General features: G+C 35.3%; 1 protein-coding gene across 4 annotated transcripts in view; it reads right to left on the reverse strand.

Annotated features, from left to right (window-relative positions):
• wwox (WW domain containing oxidoreductase) overlaps positions 1-25018 on the reverse strand; it is a 1268497-nt gene that overhangs the window by 821775 nt on the left and 421704 nt on the right. For all 4 annotated transcript variants that reach the window (XM_039763360.1, XM_039763361.1, XM_039763363.1 and 1 more), the window contains exon 8: positions 22016-22280. In XM_039763360.1, the coding sequence (XP_039619294.1) occupies positions 22016-22280 (265 nt within the window). The remainder of the gene's footprint in view (positions 1-22015; positions 22281-25018) is intronic.

Consider the following 25018-nt stretch of genomic DNA (forward strand, 5'->3'; position numbering starts at 1 on the left):
TCATGCTGTGGCTCATCAATGTTATCCCCCTGTAGTTACTACAGTCCTGCACATCCCCCTTATTCTTAAATATTGGCACCACTTCTTCTCCACTCCTCAGGCATCCTCTCACTTTCCAAGATTCCATTAAACAATCTGGTTAAAAACTCCACTGCCATCTCTCCTAAACGCCTCCATGCTTCCACATGTATGTCATCTGGACCAACGGCTTTTCCATTCTTCATCCTCTTCATCGCTGTCCTTACTTCCTCATTGCTAATCCGTTGCAGTTCCTGATTCACTATCTCCACATCAACCAACCTCTTCTCTGTCTCGTTCTCTTCATTCATCAGCCTCTCAATGTACTCTTTCCATCTACTCAGCGCACTTTCCTCACTTGTGAGTACGTTTCCATCTTTATCCTTTATTACCCTAACCTGCTACACATCTTTCCCACCTCGGTCCCTCTGTCTAGCCAATTGATACAGGTCCTTTTCTCCCTCCTTAGTGTCCAACCTCTCATACAACTCATCAAACGCCTTTTCATTAGCCTTCGCCACCTCTCTCTTCACCTTGCACCTTATCTCCTTGTACTCTTGTCTACTTTCTGCATCTCTCTGACTATCCCACTTCTTCTTTGCCATCCTCTTCCTCTGTATACTCTCCTCTCCTCATTCCACCTCCAGGTTTTCTTTTCCTCCTTTCTCTGTCCAGATGTCACACCAAGCACCCTTCTTGCTGTCACCCTTACTACATCTGCTGTAGTTTCACAACTGTCTGGTAATTCTTCACTACCACCCAGTGCCTGTATCACCATCTCCCTAAACTTAACCTTGCAGTCGTCCTTTTTCAACTTCCATCATTTGATTCTTGGTTCAGCCCTCACTCTCTTCCTCTTCTTGATCTCCAATGTCATCCTACAGACCACCATTCTGTGCTGCTTAACTACACTTTCCCCTGCCACCACTTTGCAGTCTTCAATCTCAATCAGATTAACTCTTCTGAATAGGATGTAATCTACCTGTGTGCATCTTCCTCCACTCTTGTATGTAACCCTATATTCCTGCCTCTTCTTAAAATACGTACTCACCACAGCCATGTCCATTCTTTTTGGCAAAATCCACTATCCTCTGACCTTCTTCATTCCTCTCCTTGACACCATACCTACCCAACACCTCCTCATCTGCTCTATTCCTTTCACCAACATGTCTATTGAAATCTGCTCCAATCACCACTTTCTGTCCCTTGGGTACACTGTTCATCACTTTACCAAACTCACTCCAAAAATCTTCTTTCTCATCCATTGCACACCCAATTTGCAGGGCATATGCACTAACAAAATTCATCATCACACCTCCAATTTCCAGCTTCATAATCATTACTCTGTCTGTCACTCTTTTCATCTCCAAAATACTCTTGACATACTGTTCCTTCAGAATAACCCCATCTCCATTTCTCCTCCTATCCACACCATGATAGAAAAATTGAATCCACCTTTGATCCACATGGCCTTACTTCCCTTCCATTTAGTCTCTTGCACACACAATATATCAGCCTTCCTTCTCTCCATCATATCTGCCAACTCTCTCCCCTTACCAGTCATACTGCCAACAGTCAAAGTTCTTACCCTTGGTTCCACTCTCTTTACCTTCCTCCTTTCCTCCTGCCTCCGGACACGTCTCCCCCCTCCTCTTCTCCTTCTTCTTCTTCTTCGGCCAACAGTAGCCCAATTTCCGCCAGCACCCTGTTGGCTAACAGTACTGGTTAACCCAGCCACAGGAGATGCCCAAACCAGTGTGTTTCTTTGTGCCGGTCCCAAGCCCAGATAAATGGGGAGGGTTATGTCGGGGAGGGTTATGTCAGGAAGGGCATCTGGTGTAAAATTTTGCCAAATCAATACATGGACAATAATCCTGCTATAGTATAAATGTACAAAAATAATTCATCTATACATATTTCACATGCAAACTTTATTTCTACGTATCGTATTTACTAAGGAAAATATTTACCATGCCCTGCTCCCCATATTCCATATGTTTATCTGATTTCCACAGGTCTCCAAGACACCACAGTCCACACCCTATGCCAGGTATTATCCTCTATACAATTTTAAAAAATTCTGCTTAAACAGAGAAAAAGACTATAAAATGAGTTTCTGTATTTTAATACATTCTTGTTATGCTTGCCATGCTGCCAGACAAGGGTGCTGGCTTCCATGGTGGTTGGACATGAAATATACACCAAATGTCCAGATAGATAGATAGATAGATAGATAGATAGATAGATAGATAGATAGATAGATAGATATACCCATCACCACCAATAAAATATACAGATTACAAAGGCTACCTGAATCGATGAATGCAGATGGATGGATGGATAGATGGATGGATAGATGCACTACATCAAGCTAGTAAAATAAGCAAATGTATACTTTGGAAAATTACCTACCTGACTGATAGATAACATTAGAGGTTGCATAATAAAAGAGAAGTAAGGCATTCTGAATGATTAAGTAAATATTAATTTGTGATCATCGGCAAATTAGATTACATTTTAACCAAAGTTTATAGCTCTGTTTATGTGTACTTAGGTGTGTAATTCTTCTGTATTGATGTAGTTGTCTACTGCTCTATACCTTTGTAAATCTGTCTAAGCACTCTGAGAAGTGCTGATTGAAAAGCTATATAATAATAAATTAAACTGAATAAAGTGAGTTGAAAGTGACAGATAAAATTATTTTCTTCATGTTGTTTCATACCTGAGCCTCTCTCTAAAAATGTAATTAAAAACAATGGAGCATTTTAACTGCTATACTTGCTGCCGGCAAAAACAAGAAGCTACCCTCCCTAAAATAAGGTTGACGTTTAACTATTTTAAGTTATGTATGGAACATGTGTCATTAAAGTGTACAGAAGGCTACAAACAAGAGCCTAATAATAGATTCAGTTAGAATTTATCCACACACACTCAAAAAAGTGGTGAGCTTATATAGCAAAATAGTCTCCTGCACAATAAAAAAACAATAATTCATGCACATTTAGATAAACTTATATAGTTACAAAAGTCTAATGCTGAAAGGTAACACAGTATTATAAAAAGACACTCCCACACCTTTCCAGGTCCTAATCACCAATTATGACTCTATTAGCCTAGCCAGACAGTTTGTTTGCTCCTGAGGCAGCTGAAGGGGCCTCAGATCTGGACCTCTGGTCTTCCGCTTTCCACTTGAGCGAGCACACAGTCGAGCGGCTGTCATCTGCAGACATTGAGGAGTGGCGATGGTGCCTTGTTCCTTCAGATAACAACACCTGACCTTACAACCGTTTACTGAGAAAATACTTGCTTAATGGCAGGCTGCGTGAAGCCTCTTCAGCGAGTGCAAAATGAAGGGGAAATTAAGAGGCAGTGGGATAAATCTGTGGCAGACTCACTAGACACTTCATTAAATCGCAGTTGCTTCATCTTGTAGGGCACTAATAGAAACAGAGCCCTCGTTAGCTGGTGTGCAAAAGATCAATCACATACTAAGAGACGTGCTTGGGTTTCCAGCTTCTAGAAGACACAAGCTGGGGAAAGAGAGCACGCACACACACAAAAAAAAAGACGTATTTAAGCCCCGTCAGGAAGACTCTGAATGGCCTCTCAGCAAGTTCCTTAAATTACCTTGCCAGTAACTGACTCAAGCACCAATGCTCAGAGGAACTTGTTAAAGTCTCCCTTTTCAAACAACTGCCTGCTAATATACGACTATAGGGCCTTGGTCAAAAGTTCATAATGTGCATATGTAAAAAGGTAGCCGACAGCCTGAGGGCTGAAACCGGAGGAAAATAATTGCGGTAAAATGCTGAAAATGCTGTGCTGAGGTTCCCCCTGACTTGAGTCCCATAGGAAAAAGGTTGATTAGAGCTGAAAGCCCATTGAAGTTTTTTCCCCGTTATTATTTTTTTGTCACCAAGTAATTTTATTTTCTTATTTGCTTTCTTTTAATTTTGTCATAAAACAACAAAAATGTCATAAATATATTCAGCAATGATTCTTTTGACTTAATATTTGATGTGAATGTAAAATCCCTTAATTGCACAGAACAGACGTATATCATAACCAGCAGTTCATTTCAAATCTACTTCATCCAATTCAGGGGCCACAGTGTACTCTGGCAGCACCAGCCAGTCCACTAGTACAACATACTGTACAGTAGATTATATATTAGATATAAAAATGATTACAAATAGAAAATTAGTTTGCAGCTTTCTACAATACAACAGCTAACGGAAATCCCTAATTAAACTAACATTACATGCCCATTCATTCTTGATGCAGTAAATATTTTTCAGGGTTGTGGGTGCCACAGCCCTTTCTAGAAGCATCAGGAACAAATCAGGGTCAACCCTAGCCAAACCACCAGCACACTGTTAAGCTTATTTGTACACAAATCCTACTCTCACTCAATCAGCACTAATTTAGAGTCACCAATTAGCCTCACGCTGACATTTTTTGGTCTGTACCTGAGAAAAACCCAACCAAACTTGTGAAGAACATACTAACTTTATACAGTGGTTAATGTTCAAATCAAAGACTTTGAAGATGCGAATCAACAGTGCCAACCATTCTATCATTTTGCCAAACAACACTGCAAAAACAGCTTTATTAAGTCATTTTTGAAAGGAGTATATAATGGTGGTACAGAAAATTATATCACCTTTCAGGACATACGTCCATGTTCACTGCTACCTTTTGTATATTGTTCAATTGCCCTACTTATATTTACACTAACTTCCAGGGGACGTTGGTGTTCTTTTGCACTCAGATTTCACAATGAGTGACAGCACTAAACTAGCATGGTGCGAGGTGGACTGAGAATTGGCATGTGATTTCAGCAAAGGACCGGCATCCAGTTCAGATTTCCCTTTCACCTTCAGTGTACAGATGTTGGACAGTTTTTACCTCCTTATAAATCTGTACTGGTTAAATGAGTGCAAAAAACTGGGATATTGATTATATTTGCTTTCAGCAAGTCAGTTAGCTGACATGGTACAGTTGTCATTGAGAACAACAAAATGCCCTACACTAACTTTATCAAATATGAAATGTGAACTTTTAAATAGGTGGATACTTTATTAGTCTATGGAATTATTAATTTAAACATCAGTAACTTTTTAAACATTTAAAAAGGGAAGAGAGTATTTTTTTATCCATCGATCTCAAAAGCAAATTTTTAAGGACAAGCAAATTAAAATAGTTTGGGTTACAATGAATAACAACTTTTCCTTTTTAATTACTAATTGATGACACATTAATCAAACAGACAATATTATGGTAAAAGGTGTCTTACTTCTACTGTCCTACTACAACAAACTCCTCCTACTACTGCTGCTAACAAAATATTGATCTACTGTATTGTACCCTTTTGTGTCATGATAGCCAAATAACAAAACAAGTGAAATATTAGCCTTTGGCTTTCAACAATTTATATTTAGGAAATGGTGTGCAAACTGACTGAGCTGACAGTAATGTTCTGGATTCTTGAGTTACATACAGTACCTCATTGACTGAACTACAGCAGCTACACAAGGATGCAGCCATTTTTATTTGGAACAAAGTACATAAGGTGTTCAACAAATAATTTTTAAAAACATGATAGTGTAGTATTTTGTCTTTTTACTAGTCAATAATCTGCAGTTATTCAGCAAAACAGCTATGCTCAAAGAAATGTAACATAAGGACACAGTACAGTATAGCAGGTGGGAACTGCTCTGCAGTCTTCTAATCGCTCATTTCCACTACAGTGATCCCTCGCTATAATGCGGTTCAACTTTCGCGGCTTCACTCTATCGTGGATTTTAAATGTAAGCATATCTAAATATATATCACAGATTTTTCGCTGGTTCGCGGATTTCTGCGGACAATGGGTCTTTAAATTTATGGTACATGCTTCCTCAGTTTGTTTGCCCAGTTGATTTCATACACGGGACGCTATTAGCAGATGGCTTAGAAGCTACCCAATCAGAGTATGTATTACTTATTAAATAAAATTCCTCAATGATATATGATATGCTTCCCACTCAGTGCTTGATTGTTTGCTTTTCTCTGTGTCTCTCACTCTCTCTGACATTCTCTCCGCTTGATGGAGGGGGTGTGAGCAGAGAGTCTGTTTGCACAGAGGCTGTTTGCCTAGAGGATATGGAATGTGAGATGTGGCCGGCTTGTCATCCCGACCAATACCCCGAGGCCGTCAGATGGAGCCCTCCCTGCAGTATGGATGTGCCCTGAAGACCAGCAGGGAGTCATGGGACATGTAGTTTTTATACAAGACCCTGCTGGATACCACAGGGGCCGCAAGAGGGAGCTGCAGGGGGGACCGAGGACTTCTTTGTGCCCTTTAACCCAGAAGTTCATCAAAAGAAGAGCGACGGGCTTCCGGGGGGAAGAAAAGAACATTTTACCTGACCTGGAAGTGATACAAGATCACATGGACTGGGGATTGAGAACACTTCTGGGTCAGGATATATAAAGGACTACGGGAGCTCCCAAACGGCGAGCTGAGATGGGTGGAAGGGTGGCAACACGTCTGGGAGTTGGGGGATTGTATTATTGTGTATTTGGTTTGTGTATGAGTATAGTGGAGGAGAGGGTGCTTTGTTCACTGTGGCATTTAAATAAAGTCAACTTGTGGACTTTTACTTGGTGCCTGGAGTCGTGGACAGGGGTTCAAGAGAGTGAGAGCACCCCCTATCTGTCACAGGACGCTCCTGTAAAAAATGCTGAAAGACTACCTTCACATTGCTCTCTTCTTTGCAACCGCTTTATCGCGGTGCGCATACTTAAAAGCCCAACAGCACATATTGATTTTTTGATTGTTTACTTTCTCTCACTGACATTCTCTGCTCCTGACACGCATTCCTTTGAAGAGGAAGATATGTTTGCATTCTTTTAATTGTGAGAAAGAACTGTCATCTCTGTCTTGTCTTGGAGCACAGTTTAAACTTTTGACTAAAGGGTGTTATTTTATGTCTAGAGGGCTCTAATAATGTTAACAGTGTGGGAGAGTTTATAAGGGCTTAAAATATATAAAAATAACTACACAAACATATGGTTTCTACTTCGCAGATTTTCACCTATCGCGGGGGGTTCTGGAACGCGATCGAGGAGGGATTACTGTATAGCCTGTTCTTTCTGCCATTCAGAGAATGTTTCCTTGTTTTAAAATAGAAAATTTTGAAATTCAGTAATGCTTTTAAATGGGAAGTTTTAAAAATATTAAAAAAAAATGAAACATTTCTGATAGATTTTCTCAGAAGACAAATAATATGTCAATCAATCAAACAATAAAAAAAATAAACTTAAGTACATCGGGTGAAAGCATTGAATTGCCTGATAACAGTGGACAGAAAACATTTTTTTTGTAATTCCACTTTACGGAAATAAGGTTTGATAAAATTTGAAGTAAACGATAACAGTATCAACATACTGTATGCTGTGTAGTTTATATGGACTCTATCAAGCAGGGGAATCCTCGTGAGGCTTAGGCATAATACCAGTATTATAAATCTGCAGGAACAAGCATAAAAATACAGTCTATGAACTTCAAACTAATAGCAACATTCTCAACTGTTAATACAAAGAAACCATCAAGTGTGCTATGTTTAAATCATTTTAGTCCTTAAAGTGATGCACCCATGCAGCAGAACTATTATTACTGGGCAATAATGACACATGCTTTGTAGAAATTGTGTTTTCACTTAACTACACATATTCATAAATGCTTCCAAAAATGTTCAGAACAGGTTTCCCAGATTAGTGTGCATTTAACACATTAACGTTTTACTTAAAACCCACAAGAAATAGACTGAATCGGGCAACACTTCATTCACAGTCACTAAAATAAAATGTGTTAAGTTGGATCAATCAATATACTTAATATGACAGAAAATAACATTAAAATGTTGAAAAACTTCCATAAAATAAACTTGAAAGGCATTGTTTGTATACAATTAAAAAAAATGGATACAATCCAATGCTGACCTTTTTTCTCATTCTGGAGGTTAGGTGAGCTTGATATAAGTCTGGCAAAGTGCTATCAATCATTGTTTGCTCATATTGTACATCAATGCAGGGAGATCATTACATTTTGAGATGGTTGCTCCTCATGCAGGGCAATAAAATAAAGACCCGACTGATTTGACTGATTGATTGTTAATTGATGCAGGGTAATGGGTGTATTGATGGGCCGTATGATATAAATATGCATAGTAAATGCATGCTGGTGCTTATGAGGAAAATGCAATCAGTTAACCATTTTACTACCCTGTGAATTGATCTGTACCCCCTCATGTCACACTGTCTCAAATCCTGCCATGTTTAAGAATATAATAAAATTAATTTACTTGCATGCTGCTTTCCATTCAAATAGTATTTGAAAATATTTTCACTATCAAAATTTGGAGTGTGGAATTAAGTACAAGGTAATCCAAGCAGCTACAAAAAATGTTAATATTTATAAAGGGATTTTGCTTTTAATGAAAAGAGAACGGAAAATACAATGCAACATGATGACATATAGGTACAGAAGCTAATAGCTTCAAAAGGTGAAAGAGTCTTCACTTGTTTCACATAATTGTCATAAAAAAAAGTTACGGACAGCAAATTCCCATATTTGTTAAATGTTTAAAGAACTTTGCACTGAATTGAAAAATAAACTCTGATTACAAATTGACTTATTTCTATACGACACTTGACACTTTAGAAGGAGCTCAGTTTTGAGCAGGGATTGTGGGTGTTGGCACGTGGTGCAGAACAGGAGGTTGGCTATGATGGCCCCAACTACAGACTACAATAATAAAGACTGCCTATTGGATGTGTTAGTGTAGTCAAAACACCATCATAGGGGGCATTTCAAATAATAGAAGCACAGTTGGGGGTTAACAGTGATTCCCCCTGAGCAACAGGTGGTAGCAGTGAGGCCCACTATCTTGTCCTTCTTAACAGTATAATGAGCAGACTTAAAAGCCAGAGCTCAAGAATGTTGAAATACCTGTGGCCACCAGACAGTGCTCTATGTGTATGAACTAGGATTTACACACCGCACACAAACCTTGGAGCTAGTTCCTGGGTTTACCTTGGCAGAGGTCTCAGATTCAGGGTATAAAGACTCCATCTTCCCATAAGCCTAGTGAACTTTAAGTAAGGCAGAAAGTTCACATGGTAGAAGGAAAATAAGCCAGAGCAACAAGGTGAGGAAGTCTGCAGATTCAGAATTTTGGACTACATTTGGTTGAGTAAACATATACAAGTAAAAACTATTATACGGTTACAGTAGGTTCAGAGGGGCAATTTTCTTTTAAGTTTTGTCTATTTTATTGGAATACTTCCTCTCCATATTTTTCATTCCTTGAGCTTATTGCTTTTTTTTTAATAAATTACCACTTGTTGCATAATTTAGACTCCATTAAAGATTATTTTGAATTTGGAGGATGTCTCAACAGTGTCTCTTACTGATCACAACTCATAAATATTTCTTTCATTAAAGAAACATGGAAAAATGTTTTCTTTCTATATTAAACATTAACAAATATTCCACATATGACGACAGAATAAATCAAGTAAACCAGAGACACAAACCAAATTTACGTTCAAAAGAACAATGCCATTGCACTACCTTATTTTGTTTGCTCCTAACTAACATTGAAGAAGGATGATATCTAATTGAAATGAATCCACTATAGGCCTGTCCAAGTTCACATACAGCCAAAGAAAGTACTGTATGTTTTGAAATGCTGGCAATAACAAATTAAAAAAAATGGATACCATCAGCATAAAAAAATGCCTGCACCCCAAACAAAAAAAAGATGGTGACAACATGACATCATGGTAAAAACAGTACAATATTCCAAATTTCCATAAAACAAAACTGTGTAATACTGCATAACTAGAGATCCACAAAAATGGCTCAAATATGTTCTAAAACCTGAGTTTATAATATTACTGATGTTGCACCACAGGAGATCCTAGAGATACTGGCATGACAGGCACAACACTCTTTAACCTTGCAACTTTATGGCTGACAATAAAATAACATCAAGAACCAGTCCATTCATTTTACTATCATTGAAACCTCAGTCACTCCAAAAGAAAAGAGCTTGGAATTGAACTCCTAACTTACTGTAAAACTGGAGTCTCCAGAGGATAATTCCCAGATCTGTTCACATTTTAGCTGATGACTAAACATCGTAAGACCAATGCAGACTGTGTTCCAGCTATGGAAGGATTATCTGCAAGTTGTGCATGCACAGATACACTATGAGATTTCAGGGAGGAAAGTTTGTCCCCACATTTGAAAAACTGTGCGATAGCATGTCTCGCCATGTCTTATGTGGGTGAGTGTGCCACTTCTAACCTGTCTAGCTTATTAGTGTCATTGGCAGGACGTCAAGGCACAGCCAAGAGTTAGAGGATCTTCTTTGGGAGCCAAAGTGTGACTTTGTGTATGTTCTTCTAAATTCATTCAACTTAAATATGTTTTGCAATATCATGACTATAAGGCTGGCTAGTATGGGCATCACCATCTCCAAGTTATTTCCTGGAATAAAGAAATAGCACTCATTCATTCTGGTTGAAGGGAGGCAATCAATACTAAAAGAACAAAATTTACACTTTATGAAAATATAAAAATGAGCAAAATGAAGAGAGTGAGAGAGTTACATATACATTTAACATACTTCACACAGTCTCCCACCCTTAAAATTAGAATCTAGAGTCCCATTTCTAAATAAAAGTCCCAGCCCATTTCACTACCCTCAACTGTCACCATAAGGTATTTACAGTACATACAAGTACCACATAATCTTGTGCAAATCATGCCTGCCCTACTGAAATGAAAGAAGCCAATTAAAGAGATTCTGAGGGACTCAAAAATAAGCCTGCTGTGTAACTAACACAGATTTTGCATTAAGTCACAGAATGTGATGTGATCTGTAGTAGGACCCTGAACCTGCTGTTTGAGAAATGGAAATCTGGACAACAGTTATCAGCTGGTGCATCTTTTGTTCAAAATAGGCAATTTAAGCTTATGAAACAAATGTTAAAAAAACAGTCACCAACTTTTTTGTTTCCATGTAAACAGCAATACAGGTACACGATTAATCATTTCTAATATTTAAAATGAAAACAAATTAATTTAACCCCAACAGCACAGTGCAGTGTTGGAGGTTTAATATTGTTTTTGGTCTTCTTCACTTGACATTATGCTTATGCTTGCAGCCTAATGTAATCTCCAAGGATTCTGTGAGCTGTGTACAAGCAATTAAAATGATACCATCTTCATATCACTGAAACCAATAAATGAAATAATATTACTGTTTTATTAAGCACCCTAATGTCAAGAGCAGTGCACGGTGGGATTTTATGAAGTCACTCTATTTGTTATGCATTTCATATGTTCAAAGCAAAGATTCGTGTTTTAAGGTTTTCCAACTCTGCATGGAATACTTGCTATGAGAAGACAACGGCTCTATCGACAAATCAGGAAACATTTCTAATATCAATGAAAAAAGAGAAACCACAAAATTTTGTCAGATTTATTTAAATGTATACTTACTTATAATAATTAATCAAGAACCTTTTTTAATGTAATATTCATTTTAAAAAGAAATATAAATTAACTCCCATACACACTACTCACTCGATTTATGTTCCATATAGCACTTTCAGAAGTGAGGCAGAGTCTATCCACTAAAGATAAAAATAGTTCAATACTTATTTTAGAATGTTTGTATTAAATGCCAGCATTGAATGCTTGAAATAATTATCTAATCTCCTACACGTTTTGATTACATAAAAAAATGCCAACACATTCTGAGCATAAATGACCACCCATTAATTTCCGTGTGAGAGTTTCTTGTATTAATTCAAGGCACTGAAGGTATAGACTATATTTTAGTTCTGACATCTGTGTCAGCAAGTGGTTTAGGAAAAAAAGGACTTAAACCCATATGTTTTCCATTCCAATTTGACTTTACCCACAGGTTCACTGTGTGAGATCTTAGCAAGTCAATTAATCTCCTTGTATTTCATTCTTTGGGTAGGGTGTGAAAACCAATGTCCTGCTATGAATGCCCCTGCAGCAGCTGTAGCGTTTACACCATTTAATCTACAATGTACTTTAAAAAATCTTTAGGAATAAAAGATCCTGTCACTTAAAATGATTCACAATGGAAAATGTTTGGTTTAAAATCAAACATTCAAATGCAACAATATAAGAAATTTCCTACTTCAAACAACAATAATTTCTGTAAAATGAGGAATGTCCTTATTTATGAAAAACTTAAGCAATTGTCTAGCTGAGAAATATCCTCTCATAATCACTGATGGACATCAATTCCTAAAACTACAATAGAAACAGCCTTGAAATGTCACAATGATCTGATGGTTGACATCTCCTAGGAAAGGTGGTCAATAGAAGCAGAAATACACCACAACATCAACCAACTAGAAAGAGTAATAGCTAATTTGTATTACAGAATGGGAAATGTTAAGACCTTTGAAAAACTGCAAAATTAATTATGAAAAATAATATCTACTGTAGATTTAATAAAGCAAATGTCAGAATGATTAAATGGCCAAAAAGGAGTCATCACTAATCAGTAGTGAAACAGATCAAAATTGAGTAGTTAGATTACAAAAACTGAGAAACCACCAAATGAAGAATACAGATGGAAAACCAAAACATATGGAGGGATGTCAGTACAGAAATAAAAACAGAAATGACAGACATTACTAAGTAATACACCCAAGCAATAGTGCTTGCCAGAACATGAGGAAAATATCATCTGCAGTTATAGTCGTTAATAGTAACAACTTACTAAAATGAACAGCACATTCCTCAAAACAAACAGTCTTACTTTAAAGATACACTGGAGGTAGAAAAGTTGTTAGCCCACAATCCAGTTATGGTAAGATGTCTATATTGAAAGCTGATCAAAAGATCATTTACTATCGAAGATGAGGAAATATGATGTAGGCAAATGGCATACGGAATGGGTAGAGAGCTTAGGTTGACAAAAAATCCACTAGGCTTCATAGCTTAAAGGGACAGAAGAGAAAAAAAAATTAGGTTGAATTAACAAAGGAGTATGTGTCCGGTCCATTATTCTTTTCACCTTGAGTGTTAATCTTCTAAAACCATTACTAAAAGCTGAAGCCTTATATACACCAATATACATTTAAGCCAATAGGCATAGCATCTAAAACAATTAACCCAGGATTCTGAGGAGTTAAGACAAGGTGGCCTGAGTCAAGCTAGATTAAAGCACAATTTTATCACTCTTTAATTTAATATTGTTTATTTTTATCAGTATGCTGCAGCTGGAGTATGTGAATTTCCCCTTGGGATTAATAAAGTATCTATCTATCTATCTAAAAAAGGGGGGAAAAGATTCATAATATTTAAGGTGATATGAACAATAAATAAGCTGCAAAATGGATGGGAGGGGGGGGGAGATTCAATGACGATGGAAACAGAATAGAGTGTTTTGCATATTGTTTCATGTTTTCTTTTTTCTGTGCTCATCTCTATAATGATTGAGACACATGTAAGGGTACTACACAGCTGGGAATTCTTGACACTCAAGTTGGCTTTATTTTACTGTACGCATAAGGTTGTTTATGTTGTTCAGTGCTGATGACAGAGAGAAACATATTTCAACTTATGGACAATAAAGGAAATCAATCAAAAACTTAAGTCACTTTTAGAGTGCAAAGCTTCGTTGAAAATTAGATATATTGTCTCTTAATTTTGACAACACGTTCCAAAGTAATCTCAGTCTAGACAGATAAAAGCAATATGACATTTACTGGAAAGAAGACAACTTGACCCTAGGGGATGAGTGACACTGCATACATGGAGTTTGTGGCAGAGGTTACCACTAGCATATTTGTTTCATCTGGGATTTTTATTTTATAGTTCAAAACAAAGCAATTATGCAATCTAACAGTGATTTCTTTAAAATATATGAAATTATGCCAAGAATGATCTGACAGTAAATTACTGAGGAGGATAGGTTTAGATCACTCTCTTTATCTGAAGAAACTAGCTCTGCCAACACACACTCACGCAGCTTTTCATTGGTTAGGTTTTTGATTGTATGAATTAAAATAATTATGGTATATAATAATGTTACATGTAAATTTAAAGAGATATCTAGGCATCCTTTGGAAACAAAAATCTCAAACATTTTAGGCTTATTAAATGATAAAGCAAATAAGATGCAACTAAATTGAATTATTTTATGTAAGAATTTGGAAATGTTTAATTCTTATCTAAAACAAACTAAAGAAAAAGTGACAATGTACCTTATACACATGGTTTGGTTTGTTTTGCAGACCAATCAGAGTACCTTTTATGATGTCCACATTCTAGATACACAAAAAAAATATAAACACCATACTAAACTTTGAAATTTCCTTTTTATTACATTCTCTGTTGCCTTTATACTACAGAAACTATTGAAAGGCTATTTTTGTGCCTTATTATACTACATAGTTAATTTCATTAGATGATTTCTTTCTCCATTTCACATTCTAGATGGAATATTCTGAATTACACTCATGCTGTCTTTTACTTTTGCACAACATTTGCCACAGTAAATCTAAGTTCAATGCAAGTGGTTTAGTCTATGGTTTTGCATGCCTGCATTTTTAAAAAAAAAATAGTTTTTCAATCAGTCTGTCTAATTCAGATCACATTAGAAAATCAAATTTGCTAATTTGCTTAAATATTTCTGCTTATGAGCAGCCTTAGGGCACACCTGAATTCAAAGCAGGAAGTTGTCCAGAAGGATCATCAGTAAAAGCAAAATAACAAAAACATCAAAATATGCCAGGTGGAGAGAGGGAGCAAGACAATGCAACCTTGTAAACCAATGTGTCAAAAGATTAACAGACATCCACTGTATACCATACTTCACATCTCATTTAGTTTGGAATTTAAGCATGGAGTGTTGAAAAAGAGAAAGCAGAAATTAATCTTAAGATTTTTTTTTAATAAAAATAAAACTTATCCCAAGTGAGGTTTTCTACGGATAAAATAAAACCAAAAATAATAATAATAAAGAGTGGAAAAACAAATGGACTGCAAATACTTCAGGAACAAAAGCGCAAAAATTCAATTCACAATGCAAGATATTGGAGCGGAGCATTTGTCCACAATTTGACTTCATATCAGACTGAAATTACATACATTACCAAGGTGTTGTCTTGTTCAGTTTTCCCCTCATACAAACAGGTTAATATTTGTCTTCTGGCCTCCTAAGGAGTGTTCATGCCACAATAATTCTACTTTCAAATTACAACAAAGCAAGAAGATCAGACAACTTCACATGAGCTGAAGCTCATGGATATTCAAACAAGCTTATTCTACCGATGAGATTTTCTACGTTTCACACTGTAATTATAAGCACTGCCATTGCAGATAATAAATATGGTCCATGTGACACATTGTTTGGAAGATTAAAGATTTAAAAAGGCGGCATAATATGTAAATATTCTGAACTGTACATTGGCAAGGAATTTACAGAGAAGTTTTTACTTGTGTTTACATGCATTGGCTCTTATGTAAAAAGAACAAATAAACACTGATATACTAAATGGCACTCTAAATAAGAAACACACAAAGTTCATATTAATACCATTAAACAGTGAAGTGTAAAAGACAAAGGATAACTAAACTCTTCTTTGCTTAAATACCTAGTAGTTATGGCAAAAACAAACTCATATTGTTTTTTGAAGTGGGAAGATGAAGATGTGTTTTCATTATGAAACTATTTAGCATAAAAAGACAATTTTTGAGAAAAAGATAAGGAAAACATAATAAAATCAGAAATAGCACAATATATGGTCTAATGCCCAAACTGTTGTAAGGTTAAATAAGACACTTGTTCCTTGCTACTATATGAGACAGAAAGCTAACGGCTTGCTGTATAATTTCAAATTACACTTCCGTATACAACCCAAGTAATTCATAGAAGTTTCCTCTTTTTTCTTCTATGAAGACATACCACATATATCTGAAACTGAGCAGCACCCTGTCTATGTTGCAATGAAAACTCTTCCCGCTTTATCTTCAAAGCACTGGCCAGGGAACGTTTCAATTTCTGGTAGCTTCAAGTAATTAATATTCATGATCAATCACATGCCTCCTTATCCTGCTTATGCATTTGTCATTCTTTTTCAGCAGTTCTCTTTCTCCTTTTCCTGAGTTTGTTTAACACACTCACAGCAATAAATTAGAAGGGAAGCTAAAGACATAAGGGCCAGCATGTGTGGTCAAGAAAATGTGTGCTTTTCTACATTCATTTCCAGTCAGCAGCCGATCTGCACTTTACCACAGAAACTAGTCTGCACACAGAGTAAACAGTGGAAACAGAAGGGGAAAGTTTCAGCTTTTGATATACCTTATTTTCCTTGGACTCTCACACTACAGTTTTATGACTGAGCTGTTTAAAAAGGCTGAACCTTGTAGCTCGAATTACTTGGAACATCTTAATATTTACCCTCTCCTTTTCTTTTTCATGAAAAGTATGAAGAGATTTTTCTCAATACCTCAAATAAATAAGATTCCCAGCTGAACAAACACCAAAAGTTCTTCAGGATTAATCTGCTTTCCTTAAAAAAAAAAAAAGTGGTACATTCTGTAGATGGCCATGATTAAAACTTAAGAGCAATATGAAATTGATTGACATGGGTGTGTTCCTTTCACATAAGCTCTACAGAGAGGGGACTAGAAGAAAATGATGAAAACAAAGGCACAGGCACTGGGCAGTGAAATGTTATACGAGTTGAAAAGAAAGGAAGATGACAAGTAAAACACTGAGTAGAATTAATATTAGTTTTCAAAACAGGACCAAAAATATTCATGCATGACACAACCTGGCCAAGAAAAGCAAACAAAAAAAAAAAAATCATGTGAAGACAGAAGAAAACTTTTATAAAGGTCATAAGCCAAAATATCCAAAAATAATACTAGCTTCTGAGTTTGTTCAAAACAGAACAAATAACAAAAGAGCCATTTATTATAATGCAATGTTTAATTTAGTGTATTACCTTTAAAAAATAATGAATGAAACATTTGCTGGACAAAGTTTATCAAATTACATTAAATTCTTTGTGGCATTTGCTTTTCAGTTTGATGATTCGACGGAGAACAATGCAAAGTGTTTTTAAATAGCCAACTTAAATATGTAACATCTTAAAAATTCACTCAGCAATAAAAAAAAGGAACAAATAAAAGAAGAAATGAGAAATTAAAGATATGAGTAGTTTAATATGCCAAATACTATTGAAATTTAACAAAGGAAAGGCAATTATAAGTTCAGTTAACTGGAAGGTTTGTAGTCTTTAAATATAATGAATAACAAACAAAAATTGACTGCAGCATAGCCATTACAATTTCAATTAAAACAACAAATATTCCTCTGTTTATCTATACAGTACATACAAATCAATCATACTGTTTTATTGCTTCAGTGCATGTAGCATCCAAGGTTATCATAATTGCCAAACACTATACCTAAAAAAACGCTTGCAGCAGATAACCAAAAAAAAAAACAAAACTACAAGCTGAGTGACTAAACTAAATTTAAAACCACATACTTGAAAACTAACTGGAGTACAATTAAAATGAATGGTTTTCAATTTTTAAAATGAACTGTCAGTAGCCTATACTGTTAATTGTCCCTACATTTTCACAAACTGGCTACTCACTATGTGGCATGCGTATGTGTAATGAGCAGGTGTAAGGGAAGACAATTGTATTATTGTAATACTAATTAATCAAGAATTTTTAACACTTTAGTAAAAAAAGAATGAAAGTTCATGGTAAAAATGTCAGTTTTTTTTTTTACTAATCTTTTTACTTCCAAAGTATACAAAATAGGAAATTAATGCAAAATGATAATGTGGCTTATTTTTTTGGACTTTCTAGATGCATAAAAAGCAAGGCCCTTAAGTTACAGGATACCTTTGTGCATGCTCTCCTTGTGAGCTAGTGCTGATCTGGTCTGACAAAATGACACCAGATGAAGAGGGATTCGGCTTGTGATCCAATAAACTTTACAAAGTCAGCAGATTTAAACAGCAACAGCAAACAAAGTAGGAAAGACAAGCAGAAAAAAAAGTAGGAGCCATAACAAATTTTCTTCATCCATTTCTTCTGTTTCATGAATATAAAGAATGGCAAATCTATTGTAACTGAATTATGGTTTAAACCCCCTTTCCTGGTTGCCTTGTTGCTCTTTTTTGTCACCTAATATTTAGAAAATAGGAGATGTCCCTTCAATAGCTGTCTGAGTGCAGTCAGAGTCCCATGCGTAAATGTATTGCAGCTATGGGCTTTGTCTCCTTTACAGACAAGAGACTGCAAGGACAAGGGGACAACAGTTGGGATGGGGGGCACATGAGTGGGTCTACATAACAAAAGAATCATAAACAAATTGACGTTTTAGGACTGGGTCAACCCAAAAACCTTTCATAATAAAAAAGCATGTCAGCTCTGTATTAGAAGAACATGATTTTGAACACAATCTTCACGCAAAGAATTAGTTGTGAATGGTAAAGTACTGTCTGGGAGAAACCGGAGTATAACATTAGCATCAACAAGAACAAGTATATAATCCACTTAGGCGGTGAGGTTTGTGGAGTTTGACTAAAGGGAAAGAAGCTAATAACTGTAAGAAAAACCCATTTAAACTGCTTCCACAAAGTTATCTGTAAAATAGTTGAATAAAGTGACTTACTAAATAATCACAAGCCTAATCAAGAAGAAATAATCACAGGTTTCTTTAACTTTGTGTTTATAGAAAGGTACTCGGAAGTAGTTAATCCGAAGTTTAAAATGCATAGTGCTGTCAAAATAAATAGCCTGCTCCTTGAAAAGATGGACACTGCTGGGATGTGATGAGATATATTTTAAAAAATGATCAGAAAGTAGCTCTTTATATGGAGGGTTGGGGTAAAAAGGGGGGGGCTCAATGCATCTTTTATGGGGCTATCTGCACATTTCCATAATCTTTGTGCTATGGAAACGCAGCAAGCAACAGAATCATCCTTTTCGTAGCTTAGAGCAAAAAATGAACTGAAATGGTTCTCTCTAAATAAAAACTATAAAAGAAATGGCCAAAACATAATACAACTACACTGAAACTAAACTTAAAATGAATTGACATAAAATATTGATAAAATTGAACTAACATAACCTAGATTCCACTGTAAGCAATGAATAAATTAATTACCTAAAATCATAAATACTCTACTATTTCAAACATAATTTCTTCTGTTTTATATATACAGTCATATACTGTATTTAGTACTGACAGCAACTCTTATCTCTGCACTTTATAGCCTTTTATAGCCCTTATAGAACTGCGTTCTCCCATAGTTGTACACTAAAATACACACCACAGGATGGTTAAAAAGAAAAAAATAACTACATATAGAACTAAAAGTTTTTAGCATGCTCTGGGTGCAGAATAATCCTTGGCTGAAACTAGTAAATAAGCATTTTCAAGCAACACTCCAAGATCATAGCGTTTTTTTTTAATGGGCAATAACATTAATGCACACTATAACAAAAAATATGGTTCAGTGTTTATATACTGTATGTTACTGAAACATATAAGAAACAAAAGTTATTAAAGTTAATTGTTTATAAAATGCAAAAGCAAACATTTTCATCAAATGTGATGTTATTTAGTGATTTAAAAATATTGTGCCTAAGCCTTGAAGTACAAGAAATATATTGATTTTATATAACTTACTGTACCTTCCTAATGTATTCATGATTTAATGCCCACCCAAGTACAGTATATTAAAATAAATATGAACTATTGTACAGTTTGTGGTTATAGCCACATGTTCCTAATCCAATTCAATAACACGAATAAATGGAAGCTGGTGCTCATGGGTGGCAAGACTTTATAGTACACTTTGATGTCTCCATTTGGTTTAGCAGATTTATGGCAGAAGGATAAATTTTTTGTGACAAATGTGTTGAAAACCACACATCATAAGAGTATCTTAAAAATATTTATGTATTCAGCAGCTCTTGTTACAGATGGTGGACTACAGTAAAAATGTTCTGGCCAACAGAGCTTAAAAATATTTAAATAATCTTAAAATAGGATGCATTAAAAATTGGAGAAGATGACTTTTAAATAATATAGGCAATATAATATTATACTTTTCAAAAATTGAAGATTTTTTGTCATGGAGATTTCTTCTTGTAGCACAACTATACACCCATCCATTGCTTTTCTACATATATTAAATTTATATAAAAATATAAATAAATAAAACATTGCAATAAAATCCAATGTCCCAAACAAGATATATATTTCTGGCCCTAAGAAGGACATTCAGAATTGGTATCTGCTACAGGAAAAAAGAGGGACATCACTGTTCTTGTCTGCAAATAATTTAGACGTATAAAATTTATACTTTATAAAAGCAACATTCTATACCCATGTTTGGAAAATTGCAAAGGAGGAAATACATTTGTGAAAGCTTTAACACAATGGCTAGCAATGAAGAGAAGAAGCCAGAAAACGTAACTGAATATTCTCAATGCTTCCTTAAAACCTGGCACTTTCTGAACTGCAAAGATCTTAATAGTAAATATAGAAGACAGAGAGAGAGAGAGACTTGGGTTCCTTGCAACATCTGCTAAGCCCTCACTAGTATAACACAAGATATTTTCTTCATGCTTGTCAACTAGCCAAAAAAAATATTTTTCTTGAATGAAGGATTGTATCACAGCCACATGATAACAGTGCACAGCCCCACAGGCTCCAGGAGTTCAGCATCTACTTGCTCAAAGACCAGACGAGGCACACTTGAATACACCTTATTAAAAAGCAACAGTACATTTCATTATGGCAAAAGCATGAACTTCTTGGGGGAAAAAGAACAGTGTAGATGGGTAAAGGTATTCTTCATGATTCAAAAACTAAAGAAAATAAGCCTAGCTACACAGAAAATAAATATTAGTCCTCTATGCATCCTATTTTGCAGAAGAGTTTTTTTCAGAAATTGCATATGCTATGATTATAAAATGAGATCAAATGCAGCCTTTTGTCCCGAAAGTAAGACAGATGTTTTAAAATAGATTAAGAAAACCGTACTTCTAATACTGAAACCTTAAAGTACATTTTTCAATAATCAAATTAAATAAAATATGACACATTGTTTTTTAATCTTTAAATAAATATTTGGCAAAAAAATAGTAGAAATTAACACTATTGCTACTAAAATAACAATGACAGAAGGATGTCTGTATAATCCTTATGTGCAAAATAGGTTTAAAAAGCACAACACAGACACATAAACAGTACAAACAAAAACCCTGTTGCTCTCACTGAGCCACAAATGTGCTTTCTCAAAAAGAAACTGATAATAGTTCCAGTTTCCTGCCATCTTTAATTACTATGCATTGAAGACTTGACTCAGTTACAAAGATGACAGAAAATGTAGTCTTCAAACAGAAAAGATCTGTTAAATCTCTATATTTCTTCTTCTTCTGTTTTCTCCAATGTCATATTACTACTTCAATTGTGGTCCCTCAATATAGGAATTTATCACTCGGCATCATAAGAAGCTAAATATTTTGCAAGTCCAAGAAATTATATGAAGGTGCTTTTTTAATTGTTATCTCAAGTGCATTATTAAAAAAGGAAACGGCTACAACAGTGTTACAGAAATGTAACATGAATAAAATATTTCACAATTTGAAATACTATTAAATTACACAAAAACAACCAACTAGTAGACTTCATTTGCTTTCCATTAAAAAATTCAACAGAAAAGAAAAAACTGCTTTAACAACAATTCTGTAAAACACACCTAAGAAACTTCAAAACAAGCATTTACAAAACTGCAGTTCCCAGAAAAACAGGTAATCTTTTAGCCGTGAAGATCATGGTTTGTTTTTTCAATAAATAAAATGATTTAGCAGAACCCAGCAGATAAGAATAAATTTCCATTAACTTACCATTGACTTTGTAAATGGCCGGGCCAAGGTAAAGAGGAAAGTCAGGACCCACCAGCTGCGATGAAGTGATGTGTACATCATATTCCCAGGATGCAGTGCATTAGAGGTGACCCCATACTGGGAGAGGCGCCGGTTTAGTTCATTAGAAAACAAAATGTTGCAGAGTTTACTACGGTTGTAAGCTAGCATGGACCAGTACTCTCTCTTTGGGGGTGAGAGCAAGTTGAGATCTATCTTATAGTTGGTATCCACAAGATCTGTAAACCTGGAATGTAAAAATCAATGATACTGTTTTATTCATAATATACAGTGAACAAATTGCCAAGTGTTATCATTATTGTAATTAACTCTTAAAATTAAAAATATCTGATACAAATATAACTGATGTATTTAAAAGGTCTTCTTATTCCAACAGTTCAGTTAGATATTACCTTGATTAGTGTTAAAGCAGAATGGTACTTGGGGGACAAATCTAAATAAGACAAACTCAGCATTGGAAACAAACAAAAAACTTTGAAGACAAAATACAAAAAAGTAAATAGAGATGGAATGAACTTTGGCAGATTTTACTGTTTTCACAGTATACTAATGACATGGCTCAGCGCAAATCAAAGAGCCAACATGAACCTAATTGTCTCTGACAGAGCTGTTAAACACCAGATGCTTGATATGTTCCCAGAGAAACGTGTTCCTGCATTTCAAGCTTTAAAATATTCAATTTAGTATAAGTAAGATTCCTAAAAGGCTAAACTTAGATATGCTTTCTTCTTTTATCATGTGTAAAAAGAATTTCACTATCTCCATGTAATCAGTCCGTGTTTTTATATCGTATTCTTGAACACAAATTTTTTAAAATACCATAATAAATTTCAGATAGTACAGTACAAGTAAAAGCACTTGCTAATCCACTACTAATTTATTAGCTCTGTCAGGAATATTTATATATCAATTTATTTGTTCAAATACTTTAAAAGTTCTATAACAATGCATGTCTCCACTTTTTATATTTTTGCCAAGTTCTGCTTCATAGAAATAAAGAGGAAAAAAATTGACTTCACTTTAGTAGAGGTGTCCATAATTAAAAAGTAATTAAAAGTGATGTTTCCTGGAAAGAGTTGCAAGAGGCCTGGGGGCTAGATAATAAGATAATACACAAATCAATAAACCAAACTTCAACTGCAAAGGACACAATGACTCAAGAACGGGTCCATCTAAACCAGGTTTTTCAACAAGAAACCGGTTTATAAATGTGCTTATATTTTAACAACACATATCAATAAATGTTAATATTAATTGATACAATTATAATCAACTTCAATATGATTTCTTCTTCTTCTTTCGGCTGCTCCCGTTAGGGGTTGCCACAGCGGATCATCTTTTTCCATAACTTCAATATGATTTAACATGATAAATAAGATTTGAAAGGTTTAACACTACACTGATCACAGAAACTGACAGTTATTAGTTATTATTAGTAAAGTCACTGTGCAATAACACCTATAAAAAATGCAAAAATAAAACAGTATTCCATCTTATGTTTAATGCTGTTGGGATAGCAGTGACTAACATGAATAATGGTTTAAAAATTGATCAGTCAGTAGATACTTAAGAAATATGAAACATCAAGGAAAAAATATTGATTTATGCCATAGTTATAGACAGGACTTTTAACTGGGCTTGCTCATTACTTAGCATAGACATTTCTGCTACGATTGCTTTGAGAAATACACAATAATGATACCCTCACCCTAAACACATAAAGGTGCATGTCCTTCCACCAAAGGAAATGATTTACACATCACAACACAACACAGCTGACCTCTTCTCTGTATAACACATATTCTCCTCATTTATTTTCATGTAGTGGTTACATTCACAATATTATATATTTAGTAATGCTAGGAGGTATACGGGTTCATACCAAAAACTGTTTTTAATTTTTGTTATGATATAGATTTTTCTTATACCGCAGCACTGGTTTAAATAGCCTAAACATTATTCAAAACTTGGCGCAGCGGGAAATTGTTTAAGGGAGGACCTTTTCACTGCTGCACCACTAAACGCGCATGCAATGGAGTACATGCGTTAGTGGAGGTATTGAAAGGTAAAAATGGACAGAGAACATTCTGAAACTAAAGCTGTAGCAGACAATAAAGTTGAACATGATGATACAGAAGAACTTCTGCCGAAAATAAGAGCCGTGTCTGTTGTCTGGAGATACTTTGGTTTTAAAAGGTCGGATGGGGACCATTATGTTCAAATGTGTGAATACTGTTTCTATAATACTGGATAATACTGCAAGCCAAGTTGTACTTGTTTTATTTTTTTTTAATACTGTGTGATGTACTGTGTAATAGTGTGACGACATGTTGAATTTATTCTCGACATTTCTACTTTATTCTCGCTGTTTTTGTCGAGATTAAAGTCGACATGTTGACTTTATTCTCATAATTTGTCATTAAAGTAGAACATCATAAACTAAACTTCATCTTAAAATGAATATTTAATTTACTAGATTTTCTCAAACCCCATCATAAGTTATGTAACACATTAAATGCTTTGCGTTAAGTGTTCCCCGAGCCATATTAATCACTATGTGCTTCTTAAACTGACTTCGTCTTGCACCAAGAGGAGGCGTAGGCAGTGATCACCACAAAGAATACATTAATTTCATGATATTTATGCTCCCTGAACATTCAGAATGCTAAGATAAATACTTGATATCATTTTCATGATGAAATGCATTAAAGCATGTATTAATCATGTGGGGGCACGGTGACGTGGACGATGAAATGCTGCTTCGCAGCAAGGGGGTCTCGGGTGTTCCCTGCCTTGAATTTGCATGTTTTTCTTGTGGATTTACTTGGAGTGCTTCAGTTTCCTCTCAAAGTCATGTAGGATGTGGGGTTTCGTTATGCTATATTGATCCTGCTAGTGTATGTGTTGCTCGTATTCACCCTGCGATGTGCTGGAGCCCTGTTAAGGATTTGCTCCTGTCTCGTA

Source organism: Polypterus senegalus, chromosome 9 (genome assembly GCF_016835505.1).
Source record: "Polypterus senegalus isolate Bchr_013 chromosome 9, ASM1683550v1, whole genome shotgun sequence".
Lineage (NCBI taxonomy): Eukaryota > Metazoa > Chordata > Cladistia > Polypteriformes > Polypteridae > Polypterus > Polypterus senegalus.